Source organism: Atta colombica, unplaced genomic scaffold, assembly GCF_001594045.1.
Source record: "Atta colombica isolate Treedump-2 unplaced genomic scaffold, Acol1.0 scaffold125, whole genome shotgun sequence".
NCBI lineage: Eukaryota > Metazoa > Arthropoda > Insecta > Hymenoptera > Formicidae > Atta > Atta colombica.
Genome location: NW_017259212.1, coordinates 596,953 through 617,314, shown reverse-complemented (window position 1 = coordinate 617,314; position 20,362 = coordinate 596,953). Strand labels below are relative to the sequence as shown.

General features: G+C 33.5%; 3 protein-coding genes across 3 annotated transcripts in view; all 3 read right to left on the bottom strand.

Moving 5' to 3' along the window:
* LOC108694765 overlaps positions 1 to 2,787 on the bottom strand; it is a 4,003-nt gene extending 1,216 nt beyond the window's left edge. Inside the window, exons 1-6 of the mRNA XM_018204423.1 lie at positions 2,418 to 2,787; positions 1,620 to 1,695; positions 1,377 to 1,548; positions 1,078 to 1,159; positions 427 to 537; positions 144 to 294 (exon numbers count right to left, since the gene is read on the bottom strand). Coding sequence (XP_018059912.1) covers positions 144 to 294; positions 427 to 537; positions 1,078 to 1,159; positions 1,377 to 1,548; positions 1,620 to 1,695; positions 2,418 to 2,754 — 929 coding nt within the window. The 5' untranslated portion in view covers positions 2,755 to 2,787. The remainder of the gene's footprint in view (positions 1 to 143; positions 295 to 426; positions 538 to 1,077; positions 1,160 to 1,376; positions 1,549 to 1,619; positions 1,696 to 2,417) is intronic.
* Positions 2,788 to 4,105: 1,318 nt separating this feature from the next.
* Positions 4,106 to 11,280, bottom strand: LOC108694885 (transcription elongation factor SPT5). Its single transcript, XM_018204584.1, has 12 exons — positions 11,051 to 11,280; positions 10,863 to 10,986; positions 9,046 to 9,134; positions 8,657 to 8,909; positions 8,344 to 8,576; positions 7,745 to 8,243; positions 7,307 to 7,655; positions 6,630 to 7,219; positions 6,056 to 6,417; positions 5,567 to 5,968; positions 4,939 to 5,114; positions 4,106 to 4,824 (listed from the first exon to the last, which is right to left on the bottom strand). The coding sequence occupies exons 1-12, from the start codon at positions 11,064 to 11,066 to the stop codon at positions 4,579 to 4,581; spliced, it is 3,339 nt and encodes a 1,112-aa protein (XP_018060073.1). The 5' UTR covers positions 11,067 to 11,280; the 3' UTR covers positions 4,106 to 4,578.
* A 3,136-nt stretch (positions 11,281 to 14,416) lies between these two features.
* Positions 14,417 to 20,362, bottom strand: part of LOC108694832 (transcription elongation factor SPT5-like) — a 13,362-nt gene continuing 7,416 nt past the window's right edge. Inside the window, 12 exon segments of the mRNA XM_018204510.1 lie at positions 14,417 to 14,792; positions 14,927 to 15,071; positions 16,511 to 16,892; positions 17,008 to 17,138; positions 17,140 to 17,334; positions 17,427 to 18,013; positions 18,084 to 18,426; positions 18,530 to 19,025; positions 19,110 to 19,336; positions 19,430 to 19,485; positions 19,529 to 19,785; positions 19,904 to 20,019. Coding sequence (XP_018059999.1) covers positions 14,550 to 14,792; positions 14,927 to 15,071; positions 16,511 to 16,892; positions 17,008 to 17,138; positions 17,140 to 17,334; positions 17,427 to 18,013; positions 18,084 to 18,426; positions 18,530 to 19,025; positions 19,110 to 19,336; positions 19,430 to 19,485; positions 19,529 to 19,785; positions 19,904 to 20,019 — 3,178 coding nt within the window. The 3' untranslated portion in view covers positions 14,417 to 14,549.

Here is a 20,362-nt window from a genome sequence, read left to right as displayed (position 1 = left end):
TAAAAAATATATAATTATTTAAATAATCAATTTAAATAATTTCAATAACTTAAAATATACCAGATATTTAGTATAAATAATTTGAAGTAAGCCAGGTGTGAGCAGAAAAAAAAAGCAAAAGAAAGCAATACCTAAAAACTTACGGTGTAGACTTTGATTCACAAGGTTGACAACCTTCGGAAGGTTTAGTGAGAAATCTATAGCACACTAAGCTCAAACCCACCAACAACCATATCACCAATACGGATACTATTGCTATAATCACAAGCTGCGTAGGTCCAATCGTTGTACTCTCTGAATTTAATCGGTATCAATTTAATCATTTTACAATTTAATTGTGCTTTGAATAATTAGAAAGTAGTGTTATTAAGATGATACAGATGAGAAGAAAAAAAAATTGTGTTGTCTCATAAAGAAATAACCTACTTTCTCCCTTTCCTTTGTAAAACGATGACGCACTCTCATCCATTTGATGTTCCATATCTACTGGCATAACTTGATAAGTACCACTTGTTCTCTTAATATCGCCCCCAATATCTAATTATAAGACATCAAGTCACAAAAATATACTATAAAATCATTTGTGAGAAAAAATACGAAATAACTCGCGTATTTATATATGCTTTTTCAAAAACCGATGTATTATATGTTATTGCGTACAAATATATTAAAAATTATAACTTTTTAAATCGATCATTTCATTAATTAATTAACATTCTCTCTATTTCAAATACAATCTAGAAGACTGTTTATTAATATTTCATAACTGTAAAATAAAGCAAAACATTTCGAGAACCTATGGTGATAAGAAAATTATATGTAGCAAAATACACAGTCATTTTGATCTTCGAAATGCATCAAAGGGTTAATGGACATGCGTTTATATTTTACTCCCCTTGAAAGTGCACGATGAAATCGCACATGAATTTGCGCGAACACGCAGAGAGATTTCAGAGAAATGTTGCAGAGGACTGCAGTTTCTTAGCTATATGAACGCTTAAACGGAATAACATATGATCTCGTTAATTTTCAAACACGGCGAATCGCAGGCAACGAAAGACCGTCATAAAATATTACCCATTTCTCGCAAAGTAGCCAGTATTCGAAGGACACCACCGAATGCTGGATACCACTTCTCGTCGTCTAAGTGTTGACGTACCTGAAATGCGAAAAATGTTGTTTTTAGTCGTTTCAAAATTAAATTAAAATTAATCTCAAGCAACCGCATCGACAGTTATAAAATAGAAAAATAGAAAAGAGGAATAAAACATGATTTTTTAAATATATAAACTTTAAGATTTTTTCCCAAATATTTTATATAATTTATATTACATATATAATATCATTATTTCATCAATGACTTGCTCACAACGTACAGATTGTTCCAACCAGGCATAAAAGTCCTTGTTGAATGCTCGCAATCGCGTTTTCATACTCGATCGCGAAGTGATGCATTTTACGCTGGCGATGTAGTACTTGACGAGGGCGAAAGCTGATTTTTCCGAGTACAATGATTGTAGGCTGTCGGTTTTGAAGGGCAACGCGATGCTAGACAGAAAATAATGTGTTGAGGCTGTTTGATCGCCAAGGCATTCAAAAAATTACTATTCGATAACTACCTGTTAGGCTCTGCTTCATTATCGAGAAACGGAAGGGGTATTATAACTTCGCTTGTCGTAGCCTCGTTGCCGTAGCCTTGTAAAGTAAAATAAAAATTGAATAATAACTGATATTAATCTGTGGCATTTAAAATTAAAAATAAATTGTGATATAGAATTGCTCAGCTGTCGTAGAGAAATGTTTGCAAATTTCATATCAGTAATTGTTTCAATCTCATCTTTACTCTCTTTTTATAGAATAGGTAATTGTATTAATTTTATTTTATTTATGTAAATTATAAATTTGTATACAAAAATAATTTCTTTTTTTTTTTTAATATTCCTTGGATAGCGATGGCACTACTTTTAGCTTTTATTCGTATGTCAGTCACATGGAATATTAAAATAGTACACAAGTATCGTTTAAAGTTAAACTCATTCCTTCGTTCTCACCATCGACTGCATGTCTCGAATGTCCTTGCTTCATTATAGACCTTTTCTTTTTTCTGAACGTGAAGCTTCGATAATTACTGTCGTCATATCCAAAAGCTATTCTCATTTATTCGAAAAAACAACAAATTATTAGACTGATTTTTTCAACATTAGATTTAAATCAAGATGAGTTTGATATGCAGTTTTCAATTTGCAATTAGATTTACAGGTAGATATTTTCTCAATCAACAGAAATTCATGACTATGTTTTCCGCTTTTATAAAATGTCATGCTTATTGCTTACAAAATTAGGTATTAAAGTAATACATTTAATATCTATTCTTTTTTTATTTGTTTGGATTGCAAAAGATTAACAGTCACACTTACACGACGAATACGTGATAAGCCCGTTACAAGCGACCGACGTTTTTGGCGGTGTAATTACAATAGAAGGGATCCTGACATTCGTAAAATCCTTGTTAGGATTTGACCAACCAGCGCCATTGGTCTGAAGAAATATCTTCAGCTCGTCGTAAAGATCGAACAGCATCTTCGCGTTACGATACTTGATGTTACCCGCGTAATATGAGTATCTTGTGATGGGGAGGATGTAGACTCGCAAATAACCGCCCAGAGTATCTGCCAGAGCTTTCAGCATCAAATGCTTCGTTTTGCCAACGGACAGCCTCCGTACGCTTTCGAGGCATATGTGAAAATAGTCCATAAGGTGCGCTATGTACTGATCATTCTGAGGATCGATGACATTCACCTGGCGGAAAGGAAAATCTTGAGTACATTCCATTTCATGCACGATGCGCATGATGTATCATCTTATTTTTGTTATTCACCGAATATTAAAGAAGGATAAAATGATATGTTATATTAGTGCTTGAAATAGAACCTTAAAAAGATTCATGCTTTTCTTTGCTAAGCAAGACACTCACTTTTCATTGTAAAAGACTCGAATCTTTTAGACAATTTAGACATTTTCATTGAAATCCCAAAAAATATATAGATCTTTTTTATTACAAATTTATTTATAAATTTCAAAGAACAAAAAAATGCATTCTCTAGGAATTTTTAATCAAATTCTTAAATTTTTTATTACTTTTAAAAATAATAAGATACTGTTTCAATTTTTATAACATAGTTTGAATCGACAAAGTTCTTAGAAAATCTGCCTTCTTGAGTCTTACATTAGGTAGAATATCTTGAAACATTCTCCGGCTACTAAGAATAGTAAATTCCTCGTTTGTCCAGCATTGCTTTCTATAATCGTTTCTTTCAAATAAAACGGTACCGGTTTTTTGACCATGTTTAAAAGATTTAACCTCGATTATTCTGTCACAAATTGTATAAGATAAATAATAAAAATGCATTAAAAACTTCAATCCGTAAATAGTAACGCGATTATATAAATTTTACCAAAAGATTATTTCTTGAAGTATCAGTTGCACAAAAAATAAATTTAGACATTTCATTGTTAAATGATACGTATATATCTTTATTAAATACAACAAACCTTTCACAAATGTAGCCTATAAATATCAAGAGAAACCATAAGGAACATTTGTTCATACTCCGAAACAAAAATTCCAAATTCAACCGCGTGGTTTATTTTCACGGGTTTCTTGAATATTCCTGACAAATCTATAACGACTTGCGCCCATTATTATATCACAACTATTTTATTTCTAGACGCATGTTACTTCGTGTTAATAAAGCAATAACTTCAGACATGATTCCTTACTTCATAAACGAAAATTTATAATTAAAAAAGGTAAATGCATATGTATCTAGATTATTTTTATTTAAAAAAATATTATATTATAAAAAATTTTAGAAAAATCTAAGGATATAAATGGAATATGCCAAAATATGGGAGAATAAAAAAAATGTTACACAAGATAATGTATACACATAATGATTACATATATATTTACTAATCACGCAGATAAATAATTTCATAACAATACATGATATATAATATTAATTCATATGTATTATACATAGCATTAATTCATGTATTATGAAATAATTATAATTTGATTATCAGTTTGATAAAAATAGTCGTAATCATGTCAGCAACAATCAAATATTAAAGAATGCTTTTCCTTTTCTACTGTAGTCAATTCCCTATAAATTATAATATAGAACAAGAGAGAAAATAGATATATAAAGTGTATATGTGTATAATATACAATTGTCATTTATAATTCCAATCCAGTGGCGCAACACCCCAAATCGGGACCAGGTCTACCTCTCATATGTATGCTTATGATGCGCAGGTACACAGAGACATATGGGACCTACAATTTAATGCCGGTTTTGAACGGTTTTTAAGATGTTCTCTTGGCAATAGATAATCTTGGTGATTTGCCAGATCACCAAAGAGAAGCTACGAGCGCGTGAAAATCCTTCAATCTGCCTGGGATCGAATTCGAGATCTCTAGCATAGCAGTCTCGTGCTTTGTCATTTATAATTACTGTATTAAATATGTATTAAATACATCTAAGGCGCATTAGAGGAGCATGCTATTGCATCATTTTATCCTTGTTTTATGTCTTTCATTTTACACAAAAACCGCAATTGCAAAAATTTTATCTCGTCCGTGTTGAGTTTTACCACTCCCTCTTGATTGTCAATCGAAAGTAAAGTGCCGACGGCTTCACGATCTTCACCTAGAATCACTTTGACTCGATCGCCACGTGATGGTACCACAGGCTCTAATTGTTCACACACTAAGTTCACTACTCGATCCTCGGTAGGTAGATAAACAGTGCACATACCACCCTGCCACAAATAAACGTGTTACTCTTGAAAAATCAATGTAATCATATAAACATGCATATAAACTATCGATATCACAATAATATCTTTATGTCCAGACTTGACAAAATTACTTACCGAAATTCCTCGAATAACTGCTTGCTGTCCAGCGAGCGCAGGATCATCATGAGAATCGCGAATGCGAACTTCGATATCTGTCGTATGCCATTCTGAACTACCTATGATACCAGAACCGACACCTGCATCTATTCCTGAACCAGGCGTTTGTGGATTGTATGGACTACCTGGTATACCTATAAGAATTACAAATTACGCTATATATTTATATTGAGCATGAATCTCATATCGTTCATAATATAATTTGTTACATCAAAAATTTCTTAGTTAATTCTAACTGTTGCCCCACGTTATTTTCATTTAAAGTTTGATTTGAAAAATTAAAGATTGTACAAGTGTAAATGAAGTTTCGAGAATTCACATTTCACTTATTCAAAATTTGTTTCTGCATTTTAATACAATTATATAATACAATTATATAAAAAATCTAATTGAGTAGATTAAGATAAATATATAAATAATATATAATCATAGAACTTTATTTAAAATTAAGATTTGTAAATAACGCGGAAAAAAAATTAAAATGCAATTATACTATAGCATTAAATTATTGTAATATTGAGATCCTACAATAAAGATTATAAACCAGTTCTATCTCTATTTACATAAGATTCCATATATTACTTACCAGGTGTCATAGGACTATAACCTAATGGAGAAGGTGTCGCAAACGCACCATGTGGACTAGTGGTGTATCCGGTACCACTTGGGGATGGAGTAGCAACATAGCCTGCAGGACTCGGGCTTGCGGTAGCACTGCCCGCAGGACTAGGACTTGGCTGATATGAGCTGAAGCTTTGTTCTGAGCCGTACATAGTGCCCGGAGTTTGTGGAGTAAATGGTCCTCCAGTAGGAGGATATCCGGGTCCATAACCAGGTGAGCCACCCTCTTCCATACTATATCCATCGAAATCGTTCGTCCTGGCGGGTGTGTTAGTAACTGTTGGATCCCAAGCTCCAGATTGACCTGGTGTTCGCGAACCATCGTGAGATGGCGTCATTGAACCATAATGTGGAGTACGAGAACCATCTATAACATTAGAATTAAAGAGATTATGGTTTCCATATAAAAGATTCATTCCACATAAAAGAAATATATATGAAAAGATATACTCACTTTCGTACATCGGAGTTTGAGAACCGTGCATAGGTGTTTTTGATCCATCTCGTGCGTACATCGGCGTTTGTCCACCAGCTCCGTAAGCTGGAGTTCTATTATAGCTGCTGAAGCCACCATCCTTTGATGGGACGCCGACATTTGCTATATGAGAACGATCGACAGAGATCGTCTGGCAAGTCGAGTGCAATTCCACGCGTGCTGTTGTTTCTGTCGCATCTTTTACAATACCCACGTTTCCTTTGTATGGTCCACCTGTTATTTTGATAGTGGTTCCTATTAATTCTCGGTCGCGTCTTGCACCGCTACTGCCACCACGACCTCTTCCTCGTCCACCTCCGCCGCCTCGTCCAAAACCACCTCTGTAAGATTGAAAATACATAAGTAAACTTTGAAAAACTGTTAATGGTCGCGTTCAATACTCAATCGTTACGGAATGAATCTGTAATCCATTCACTGGTATCGGATGATTTAAAAGAATACACCAATAGCAGCGAGCATTTGGATTTGCTTCACAACAATTGAATCTACTGAACACAATTTTTAAGAATAGAATGAGAAGAAAAAACCATACCCACTAGGATGCATCGGAGAAGCAATTCTAGGTGACATAAATCCTGCCACTGGTGACATAGAGTTAATAGAAGTTGTTTTATTTCCACCGGACAACTGTAAATGTCTGGTCTTGCATACGAATATTCCACCGTTGTCGACAAACATTCTCGAGTGCAAAAAGGCAAAACTTCTATAAAGATGCTTAATTTCACCGCCTCGACCAGCATGCGGTCCATCAACTACTTTAACAATATCTTTCTTTTGTATCGTATTCTGTTGAGAGTCCAAGGCAACCGCATTTCTATTTTCGCGGCGTTTCGTAAGACCTTGTGGTCTTGCTTCAACTACTTTCCCATGCATAGACAAGACATGGAAATTCTCACGTTCCAACCGAACGATAACACCAACTGTCTGTGCATCTAGCTGCACCAAATCACCCCATTGAAATTGACCTAAGCTGTCGACACCAGTTGCCATATCAGAACATAATTGCAGATCCCTCGGAAGAACCTCGAGTTCGTGCATAGACAAATCGGAGAATAAAACTACTCTATTTTGTTCTACTCTAACAATTAAACCTGTATCGCCTTCATATCGTCCTGCTACAACCTAGAGATTAATTAAAATAGTAATGTACGAAAAAATATAATTTTTCTAGCATGTAAAATATAGTTTTCTATAATGCGCTAAATTTACCTTTACGTGATCGCCTTGCGTAAAATATTTTCGTAATTCTGAAGCTTGGAATTCCAAAGCTTCTTTAAGTTCTTCATGTTTCGGCATAACCATAATCATGTTCCCATCAATGGAAACAATTTTTCCCTGTAGATTTACAAGTTCACCTTCGCACACTTCTACATTGTCTCCATTACTAAAAGAGTGAGCTACAGATTGATCTTCTTTCCCAGAAGTTCCAGTTCCTGGCGTACCACTTAAATCTATCTCAACACCTTCTGGCGCTTCTTCAAATCTTTCTAATTCGGAAAGTGTAGGTTTAACACCCTCCGCGATAATAGCACTTGTGGTAAAATTTTTATAAAGAAAACTGCACAAATACGAAAGAATTTTAAATGAAATTATGTATATGTAAAAATATCGTAATAATATACAATAATAATATATAATAAAACAAACCCTTTACGACTATATCTGTTTCCTTCAAAAATAAGGAAATCTCCGTCGCTGGTAACCTCTCCACCAATAGCACGAATTGCTTCAGGATCAAATGGTTTTGCTGGTGGTCGTCTTTTCTTCTTGCGTTTTAATGCTTCGGATTCACTCTGCGCTGTTCTCAACGCGCCACGAGGTCTAGTATAATCGATTCTTGGAAGTAATTTCAAATGAACTTGATTTTGTGCTAAGTCCACATAATCAACCTGAGCTATATCATCTTTATAAATGCCTCGTTTTAAACGAACCCATTGTTTGGCTTTTAATCCCGTCTGTTCTTTAACTACTCGTAATACATCCGTCATCTCTTTAATAGGCACCATTTGTTGCTTCCATATACCCATTCTGAGATTTCCGACATTTTCAATAGCAGCTTTTACATGCGGCTGCTTGTATGCTTCTATATATATGTATCCCTTAACTCCTTCCGGTGCCACAACAGATTTTATTTGAAGAGGTTCATCTACAATTTTTAAAAGATAAAGAGATATTTGAAAACAGCGATAAGATATAACAGGTAATATAATCAAAATTATATAATCTTTCAAATTTATATTTCTTACTCGAAAATTGATATGTAATAAACTTCCGCATCAGTAATAGTACTGTAGCTTTTTCTTCTCCTATACGACATTTTACCATCCACAAATTTGGATCTTTCACGCCTGGCAATAAAGTTTGCTGAGTGATTTCATCACTCATTTCTTCGCCACCGTCGCCAAAACGACGAGCGGCAATTGATTCATCGGCATATTTCTTCCGGAGATATTCCTCAATTTCGTCTTCTTTCTGCGAACTAGAAAATATATTCATTAAGGATTTTTGTTAAAACAAACATAAAATATATAAAATCATTTTTAAATTTTGAATACTTACTCCCAAAGATTTGTACCTCTACGTCGACCTTCAATCTCACGCGCAGTCGGTCCTAATTCGTCCACCTCATTTCCCACGATACCAATTTCTTGAGCGCCTTCTTCCCATTCATCATCATCTTCTACTTCATCATCTACTTCAGCTTCATCTATGATGAAGCCACCGAATCTGTCTTTCTTTTTTTTCTTTCTCGGCCTATCATCATCTTCTTCTTCCTCTTCCTCATCGTATTCACTGCTATCCAAGTCTTCTCCTATAACAAACCATATAATAAAACCATATAATAAAACATAAGATATATAAAAAAATTATAAAACTATTCGTAAAAATTGTTTTAAAAAAACACTTAAGTTTTATTTGTATGTTAGAAATTGTCTGATTTATTATACCTTCAGGTTCTTCTTCCATTTCCACAATTTCTTCATCTCCGGATCTGACTTCTTCTGCTTCATCTATCTTCGCATCTCCATCTTCTGAGCTGTAAGTAAAATAAATATTTATAAAATAAATTAATCCATACACACACACACACACACACACCACGCACGCACGCACGCACGCACACGCATACACACATGTGTGTGTATATATATATATATATATATATATATATATATATATATATACACACACACACATATATATCTAGAATATCTAAGATTCTCTTCCTTTTAAACACAAGAAAATATCTTATTTTTATTTGTGAAAGTACAAACCTGAATTTTCTTTTACTCACATGAAATTGTTACAAAAAAACCCATTCTTTTTTACTACAATTTTTCTTCTTATTCCAAACCAAATGTTAATCCTTAATATGCGCATGAAGTTAGAGCCTGTTTTTCTTCTTTGTTTTCTTTCCTATGAATCAATTTCCAATTTGTTTAAAATGGGCCACAGTATTATGAGTAAAAAGATAAATCGAACAATCTGGTATTCAATCTTCTCAGGAGAAAGTTTCAGGGCAACTTTGTAACAATCACTGTGTGATTTTGTATACCTATTTAAGAGTTAAATAAGAATAGCATGATATATATGTGCACTTGAGTAAAGTTTCTGAAAGAATTCCAGAACGCATAGATCAATTGACACGAACTCCTTGAATCATAAACAATTACAGTAAATTTGTTAACGTTCAATTTTCTCTATTTTTTATTCTCTATTAGACCAAATTTTAATATATATTTCTTTTTTAGCGAATTAACTGTATATATTGTAATTAGCATCATCCAATGTGCAAAATCATATCTCAAGACAAAAAATTAATTGGTAAATCATACAAATAAATATAAGAGCATCTTCTTCATTAAATTTCGAAAGTTTCAAAAAGAAACTTCAAGAGCATCGCCCCCAATAAAAGATGACGATTTAAAAACGAAATACAACCTGCAAGAGACTTCATCAATTGGATATATAGATAAGCAGACATTTAAGTGACAACACCTTATAAAATAAACTAGGATGCAAATTTTAATTCTCTAAGGCTTAATTGCATCAATGTTACTTTGATTTCTTGTTTAAAATTAAATAAAGCTTTGGTGAAGATCTTCAACTCCACCAAAAACAAAGCATTCTTTCTTTGCTGAAGCCTTACCTTTTCATAGAGCAAAGCTTCACCGATTATTCCTACTATGCTACTATGAATGAAGGAGCATTGAATAGACCATTCAAAAAATGATTCCATTTGGCTAATCAAGTGGACTAGCCAAAAACTTTGCTCACTATTCATTTTTGCACGAATCTATGAAATAGGAGATTTCCAGCAAAGATTTGCTGCATAAAATTGTGAAAATCAGTGCAATAACTGAAACACAATAATAAATTTGAAATCAATTTAATGTTTCATATATTTAATCTTTTAACAAATATTTGTGAAGATAGTTCAAAATAAATCGAAACATGTTCAAACATATGTTGGCTTCAAATTTATTATTGCTCTCTGATGCATAACAGTCATTAATTTACGCATAAGGAGTCCTATTAGTTTAATTATATTGTCTAATGGATATTATTTCTCATCGTTTGTCCACTACTATTCTCGCTAAATTAAAAACAATTAACATTTTCTTAGATTTCTAACAAAAATTAATTTATGCTATGAGTAAAGAAAGAGTTCTGAGTAAATGTGTCAATAGATTCCAGATCTACATCTGTTACATATGAAGTATACAATTCGAGCTGTATCTTGTGCTTTGCAGTTTGTACTCACCCAGATGGTGAGCGTGAACGTGATCGAGATATGGACCGACTCCTCGATCCCGAGCTTCGTGAAAGACTTCTACTACGAGAAACGCTCCGAGATCTTCCTCCGATGCTTCCGGCATCGCTGGCACCTACAATAAGTCTCGTTATATACATTCTACATTGGTCGATCTTAGCCCCTGTTGATGGAATTACCTTCTGAATCCGACATATCGGAATTATTCACGCGTGCTGGATATTGAGACTGTAAACGCAGAGAACGTATAAGAGTATTACGAATTAATGAGAATAATAACTGTTCCGACAAATGGGAAAATTAATATAATTAACACGTCTAAAGAAAAGTCAAACACTACAACTTGACGACAACTAATCTATCATGGCGTCGAAGTCGAACAAGAATTGAAATTATGGAAAAATCATAATGGAAGGAATAACATGCATGGGCTGCGTTCAGAAATATCATTCGAGTGCCCTACATATTATTTTATCTTTGTTGTTCATCCAATGGTTGCGTTCAGCGAACTCAACAGTTGAATGAGCGCTATTATTGATGTATTCTTTTAGATCATCCAATCAGCATTTTAGATCTGAAAGAATACTTCAATAGCAGTGAACGCTCACTCATGCTCAATTCCATAATTCGGTTAACTGAAATTCAACTTGTTTCTTATCTCTTTCCAATTCTTGAATTATCCATTAAGTTCGTTGAATACAATCGTTAAACAAAAATAAGATACATGGAGACACTCGGATGATGTTTCTGAATGCAGCCATGATATAATAGAAATATAAGGGTATTTTCATGATGTAAGAATACAAGGGGGATATAGTCAATGCGATGCTGCAAACACTTTAAAGCGTTTTTTAACTGGTCAGTTTGTAAAATTCTTTTAATTGATCCATCAAATGCTTCAAAGCATTTGTAACGATTTTGATCATAAACAAGGTGTACCATTGCGACCAATAGTAATACTGGACCAACCAATTAAATTTTGGCCTCTATGCACTTTCGTGCGTATAATACTCCTAGTATTACATATATGATAATAGCACTGACATATTGGAATAACCAATCAAATTTTGGCCTCAAATTCATTCTCCTACTGCGTATCCTCGGAAATGGTACAGTTTAAATGCATTCCGTTTCATTCATGACATGGGTATCAATCATGAAACTTTATCCCTAAGATGAAAAGTGAAAAGTGAAAAATTTCTCCATTAATTTCAATGGTAAAAATTTTCACTTTTCACTTTTTATCTTAGGGATAAATTTTATGATTGATACTTTGAGGATTCTTTATTTTCTGTTCCTGCACTGGTTGCACTAGACCAAAAAGTAAATGAAGGAGCTCCGCATAATGAAAAGAACAGAGAATAAGGGGCTCCGCACAATGAAAGGAACAGGGAACAGAAAACAGAGAATAAGAATTTCAACCTATCAGAAACTGCGTATTCCATATATGATTTCTGATAAGTTATAATTCTGATTCTGTTCTCTGTTCCTTATTCCTTTTATTGAGCTCCTAAAGCGTTTTCTGTTCCCAAAATGATGTTAGCAACGATGTTTTTTGTTCCAGTGCAACAGAACTCAATGCATGAGTTCACTGTACTGGCTGCACTAATGCCAGTATTTATAGTCAGGTTTTATATTTAAGGCCTTCCTTAAATTTATCTTCCAATACTCTACGAATTATTTCATTAGTTACTGAGCATCTAAAGATAAATTTAAAGAAACCTTAAGTACAAGGTCTGACTATGAATATGGACATAAGTCTGGGAGTCAGTACAAGCACTAGTGTACATTAGTTCAGCCACAGAAAATAGACTTTGTATAAATAGTGCGAGAATTGGTAATTTAGAAGACATCCTTCACCTTCAATTTCAGTGAAATTATGCTCATTGGCGCGCTTTTGCATGAAACAAAAACACAGTATATACAGTAGCGCAACTCTCCTGAGTTTATGTTGGCCAAAATTGAAATGCGCATGCGCGAAATAACGTTATCTAAACTTCTATTTTATTCTATCTTTTTCTTTCTTTATTCGTTTTCTCTTTCAGAACTCAACATTTAAATGTTGAGTAGCTGAAATACGGATTAGAGAAAGAGATAGAAGAAAAAAAAATCATGTTTAGTTTAATTAGTTTAATTTAGTTTATTGAAAAGCTTTATAAGAAAGACTACATGTAACATAGTAATAGACATAAAATATGATATAATAGACTATAGTAGACATAATATAAAATAAAATACAATACAATAATCATTAGTAGCTTGCAAATGGTTAGGCGTCAGCAAAAGTGGACGATGTACCCTAAGAAAAGTGGATGTTGCTATATAATTTACATCCACTCTGTCAGAGGGCAATACTGCGCGGCAGTATTTTGCGGTTACAGGTTTTGATCTGTCATGTCCTCTCTCAAGTTTCTTTCTGCTTTAATAGGGATGGTGAAGGATCTCTAACTCATTTTTGCTAAATTAAACCTTAAATTAATTAATTAAAAGCATATGATTGGAAAAGTTTGAAATATTTGTATTCTATATATATAATTGTTAATAATTACAAAGGCTTTGAAATATACTTAACTACTCGTAATTATATTTAGTAAAAATGGATTGAAAATCTAATTAAAACATTTAAAAAACTTTATAATTCCATTTTAATGCAAACGCATAGAGAAACACATACTTTTTTTTGGATTTAATTGGATTCAATTGGAATCAATTAGATTCAATTAGATACAATTGAATTGAAAAATGCATTTCCTATTCAAAATTTTGAATTGAACAGTATTCACAATGTGTGTATTGTGCACAGAAAAAGCTAATATTAGATTGAAAGGCATAGAGATATGCTCCAATTCCTAAATGAATAAAAATGCATTCAGGATTGAAAAGCATTCACTTTAATATTCGTGAATCAATATTTCTGAAAATCTGAATCCATTTCAATTCATTTCAATCCATTCTCGTTTGCTAGGTATATATGTATAGGAAGTTAATTTTTTGCTTGAATCCTTGATTACATGATCGTTTTTCAAAACAGTATCAATTTTTGACATGTTTAAAAATTATAGTTTTGATTATCATACGAATTATACGAGATAGATAATAAATTAAAAATTTTTAATCTATTGTAAATAGTTAACGCGATTATATTTGATGTAAATTTTAACAAGAATTCAATTCTAATAAACATTTCATTATTAAATAAATATTATTGTATATAAGTAGCGTTTGATAATCAAGTTGTAATCATGACAGCAATATTCAAAAATCAAAATGATGCATTCTCTTTCCTATTACTTCGAATTCTCTACAAATTATAATGTAGAACATGAGAAAAAACAGACATATAATATAATGTGAAGATTATGCGTTTCGCGGGTTTCCTCCGTGTCCAAATTTATTCTTGCAACATTTCGTGAACCTTGCAGTCTATCACTTCATCAAGGCGAGGAGCAGCTTCTCGATAATATCAAGCTTGGCGTTCCAAGAATGAATTTGGACATGGAGGAAACCCGCGAAACAATCTTTATATAGAAAGCACCCATAGAAGCTTCAAGAATATCAGATATATAATTATCAGATATATATGTTTATAATATACAAATGTCATTTATTATTGTGTTATATATATAATACATAAGTCGCATTAAACGAGCATGCTATCAATAACGGTATCGCATCATTCTATCCTTTTATGTCTTCCATTTTACCCAAAAACCGAAATTGGAAGAATTTTATTTCGTCCGTAGTGAGCTTTACCACTCCCTCTTGATTGTCGATCGAAAGTAAAGTACCGACGGCTTCACGGTCTTCACCAAGAATCACTTTAACTCGATCGCCACGTGATGGTACTACAAATTCTAATTGTCCACATACTATGCTCACTGCTCGATCTTCCGTAGGTAAATAAACGGTGCACATGCCACCCTGCCACAAATAAACATGTTATTTTTTAAAATCAATCATAAAAACGAGTATATAAATTACCGATATCCAATAACATCTATTAATGTCTAATAATATCTTTATTAAGTCCAAAATTAAAACACAGAATCACTTACTGAAACTTGTCGGATGACTCCTTGTTGTCCAACGAGGGCAGGATCATCATGGGTATCGCGAATACGAACTTCAATATCCGTTGTATGCCAATTTGAATCATCATCTGCATCCATTCCTAAGTGAAGTGTTAGTGGACTATATGGACTACCTGCAAGAATGATAAATTATGCTGCATAAATACTGAAATATGGAATTTCTTATCGAATAATCCTTATCAATAATTTGTCACGATGCTGAAAATTTATTTCTGCTACAAATGATGTATAGCTTCATATATTAGGTACAACTTTGCTTCCGCCGTTTTTTTCCGAAATTCGAGGCTTTATTGTAAAAAACTGGTTATACATTTATGATTCAAAGTATTGTCCATCGCTGGCCACTACTTTCTCCCATCTTTCGGGTAGCGTACGAATCCCGCGTCGAAAAAACTGATCATCTTTTGAGGCTATCCACGAATCGATCCAATTTTTCACTTCTTCATAAGACCGGAAGTGCTGGTCAGCCAGGCCGTGCGCCATTGATCGAAGTGATAGTGGGAGTGATAGAGGGAGCAACGTCTGGAGAATACGGCGGGTGGGGTAGGACTTCTCATTTCAACATTTCCAAGTATGTCTTGACCACTTTCGCAACATGGGGTCGAGCATTGTTATGCTGCAAATCACTTTATCGTGTATTGCGACTGTTTATCTTTCAATGCTCGGCTCAAACGCATCAATTGCGTTCGATACCGATCGCCTGTGATTGTTTCAATCGGTTTTAACAGTTCATAACACACTATGCCGAGCTGGTCCCACCAAATACAGAGCATGACCTTGGATGTCAAAATCACCGTTCTTGAAGCGTTGAAATCACTCACGACACGTTCTTTCACTAATAGCGGCCTCACCTCACATAAGTATTTGAGAGAATTCGATGAGCCTCAGCCGCAGATTTCTTCATATTGAAGCAAAAAATTAAAATCTCTCGCAAATGACGAGAATTTGGCTCGTAAACTGACATTTTCAATCGAGAATAACTTTATGATGCAGACAAAATCGACTAATGTTTCTATGGAGTTATGTTGACAGATGCCCAAGTTTATTGTATGACGTCTATGATCTATTTCCATCACTTACCGCTAAAGCCATCTATAGGAAAACGGCGGAAGCAAAGTTGTACACCTAATAAAAGCATTTGATTTATATAGAATTGATTCATCCGGTATATTTAAATTCAATCATAATTCTCATTTTATATGTATATCTTAATTTAAAAAATTTAATATAAGAGTGATTTGAAAAATTAAAGGTCGTGAATATAAAGTATGAGATGATGCAGTGGTTTCTGTTTCTGAAATTTACACATATTTAATTTCATTAATTAATTCAATTGTCTCTATTATTTAATTATATTAAAAAATATAATTAAGTAGATTAAAATAGATAGTGTTGAAATCACCTTTATTTATAATTTGTAAATAAAAAATTATAGGGCAATCATATTGCAAAATTAAGTTAAAAAACTATTACGATATGGAGATCCAATAATAAAAATATGTATTGTATGTATAAATCTTCATCTCTACTTCAGATTCCATATATTACTTACTAGGTGTGTAATCTCCTGGAGAAGGCGTCGAAAATGAATTGTTGATGTATCCAATATTCATTGACGAAGAAGCACTGTAGCTTTCATGATCTGAGTTCACAGTAGAACTTTCTATAGGACTCGAATGACATGAACCGTAGGTTTGTTCCGAGCCGTACATAATGCCCGGAATCTGTGGAATAAACGGCCCTTCAGCAGGAACATATTCAGAAGGATAACCAGGTGAGCTACTCTCCTCCATGTTATATTCATCAAAATCATGCGTCCTAGCAGGTGTATTAGTAACTGTCGGATCCCAGGCTCCGGATTGACCTGGTGTTCGTGAGCCATCGTGAGATGGTGTCATCGAACCGGCGTAATGTGGAGTACGAGAACCATCTGATAAGATTCGAATTAAAAAAGATTACATTTTCCACATAAAAGAATCCCACGTAATAGAAGTACATGTGCATAAATATACTCACGTTCGTACATAGGCGTCTGGAAACCATGCGTAGGTGTTTTTGATGTGTCCTTCGAATACGTCGGCGTCTGTCCACCGAGTCCATAAATCGTTTTGTTGTAGTTGCTGAAGCCACTATCTCTTATTTGAACACCAACGGTTGCTATATGAGAACGATCAACCGAGATGGTATGGCACGTCGAATGCAGTTCCACTCGTGCTGTTGTCTGCGTCGCATCTTTTACAATACCCACGTTTCCTTTATAAGGTCCACCTATTATTTTGACGGTGATTCCTATTAATTCTCGATCACGTCTTATACCATCAACGCTACGACCTTTACCTCGTCCACTTCCGTTATTTTGTCCAAAACTACCTCTGTAAGATTGAGCAATAATTTACATATAAATAAACTTCGAAAAAATGTATTAATAAAGTGAGCATAGAAATGAGAATGAAAAAGATTCTACCCGCTGGGATGCATCGGAGAGGTAATTTTAGGTGACATAAATCCTAACAATGGTGGTATAGAGATAGGAGTTGTTTTATTTCCACCGGATAGTTGTAAATGTCTGGTTTTGCATACAAATATTCCACCGTTGTCGATAAATATTCTTGAATGCAAAAAAGCAAAATTTCTATAAAGGTGTTTAATTTCACCTTCTCGACCGGCATGCGGTCCGTCAACTACTTTAACAATATCCTTTTTTTGTATAGTGTTCTGTTGAGAGTCCAATGCGATTGTATTTCTGCTTTCGCGACGTTTCGTAACAACTTGCGGTCTTACTTCGATTACTTTCCCATGTATAGACAAGACATGGAAATTCTCACGTTCCAATCGAACAATAACACCAACTGTTTGTGCATCTAGTTGCACCAAATCACCCCATTGGAATTGACCTAAGCTGTCAACACCAGTTGCCGTGTCAGAACACAATTGTAGATCCCTCGATAAAACCTCGAGTTCGTGCATTGTCAAATCGGAGAATAAAACTACTCTGTTTTGTTCTACTCTAACAATTAAACCTGTGTCGCCTTCATATCGTCCTGCCGTAATCTGCAGATTAATTAAAATGAGATTACAATGTTGTGAGAAAGAGTATAATTTTTTAATGCGCTAAATTTACCTTCACGTGGTCGCCTTGTGCAAAATATTTTCGTAATTCTGAAGCTTGTAATTCCAAAGCTTCGTTAAGTTCTTCATGTTTAGGCATAATCATAATTGTGTTCCCATCTATGGAAATGATTTTTCCCTGTAGATTTATAAGTTCACCCTCGCATACTATTACATTATCTCCATTACTGAAGGAATGAAACTGATTTTTTTTTTCAAATGTTCCACTTTTTGGTGTATCAATGGAATCTATTTCAACATCTTGCGGCGCTTCTTCAAATTTTTCTAATTCGGAAAGTGTTGGTTTAACACCCTCCGCCATAATGTTATTTATGGAAAAATTTTTGTAAAGAAACCTATACAAAATAAGAAATCATTTTAATTGATTAAAATTATGTGTATATACCTAAATATATGTATAAATAATGACATGTAATAATATTATAAAATAAAACAAACCCTTTATGACTATATCTATTTCCTTCAAAAATATGGAAATCTCCGTTTTTAGTAACTTCTCCTCCAATAGCACGAACTGCTTCAGGATTAAATGGTTTTGCTGGTTGCTTGTTCTTCTTACGTTTCAATATATCGGATTCATTCTGTACTGTTCTCAACGCGCCACGAAATCTAGAATAATCGATTCTCGGAAGCAATTTTAAATGAACTTGATTTTGTGCTAAATCGATATAATCAATCTGAGCTAAATCATCTTTGTAAATGCCTCGTTTCACACGGACCCATTGTTTAGGTTTTAAACGGGTTTGTTCTTTAACTACTCGCAGCACTTCTGTCATCTCTTTAATTGGCACCATTTGTTGTTTCCATGTACCCATTCTGAGACTTCCAACATTTTCAATAACAGCTTTTATATGCGATTGCTTATAAGCCTCTATGTATATATATCCCTTAACTCCTTCCGGTGCCACAACAGATTTTATTTGAAAAGGTTCATCTAAATTTTTTAAAGAGCAAAAGGATATTTAGAGGTAGTAAGGTATATTCGGTAAGATAATATGTCAAATTTATATTAACTCACTTGAATTCTGATGCGCGATGAACTTGCGCATCAATAACAGCACTGTGGCTTTTTCTTCTCCTATTCGACATTTTACCATCCATAAATTTGGATCTTTCACGCCTGGTAATAAAGTTTGTTGGATGATTTCCTCGCTCATTTCTTTGCTGCCGTCGCCAAAACGATGAACGGCTATCGATTTGTTGCTATATCTTTTCCGAAGATACTCCTCAATTTCCTCTTCTTGTGTACTAAAAAATATGTTCAAAGGATAAAAAATTTTTATTAAAACAAACATGATATATATGAAATTATCTTCAAATCTCTCAAATTCTAAATATTTACTTCCAAAGATTTGTATCTCTACGTCGTCTCTCAATCTCACGCGCAGTCGGCCCTAATTCGTCCACTTCATTTCCCACGATACCAATTTCATGCGCACCTTCCTCCCATTCATCGTCATCTTCCACATCATCATCTACTTCAGCTTCATCTATGATGAAGCTAGCAACTCTATTTTTCTTTTTCTTTTTCGGCTTATCATCATTATCTTCTTCGTCTTCATTATCATCATCATCATCATCTTCTTCTTCTTCTTCTTCTTCTTCTTCTTCTTCTTCTTCTTCTTCTTCTTCGTCTTCTTTTTCTTCTTCTTCTTGCTCTTCCTCTTTTTCATTGATATTGTCTAAGTCTTCTTCTGAAATCATAAAATACTGGAATATAAATCATAACATACAAACATAAATAATAATTTAAAAAAAAATCATTTAATTTTTATTCACTTGTGTAATTAGAAATTTTTCAATTCTTTATACCTTCAGATTCTTCTCCTGATTCTAAGGATTTCACAAATTCTGATATGTAACATGGTTGTTCTTCTTTTTCTGAGCTTATATCTTCTGTCTTCCTTTTTGTACATTTAATTTTTATGCTATAAATAAAATAAATATTGTTTTTTAAAATTATATCATAAAATAATATAATAAACTAATCTACATGTATACCCGTATATATTTTATATGAAACATTTTTCCATATCTTTTGTACATTTTATATTTCAGTCTCCCAGTTAAAATGAGACACTCGGTATGTATATAAAAGAAACATCTGAGATTCTCTTCCTTCTAAACGGAAGAAAATAGAACCTTCATTTTTTATGATATAACTAAACTACTTTTATGATATAAATATTTTCTATTCATATAAAATTATTGTTCAAAAACCGATGTTTTTTTACTATAATTTTTTATTCTGACAATAAATAATGCAGAAGT

Excerpts from the sequence above, each read along its gene's own strand:
- LOC108694885 (XM_018204584.1), bottom strand. Across the intron at positions 9,135-10,862 it reads CGTTCACGCTCACCATCTGG|CTCAGAAGATGGAGATGCGA; the intron begins GTGAGTACAAAC and ends TTTTACTTACAG. Across the intron at positions 7,220-7,306 it reads CGCAAGGCGATCACGTAAAG|GTTGTAGCAGGACGATATGA; the intron begins GTAAATTTAGCG and ends ATTAATCTCTAG.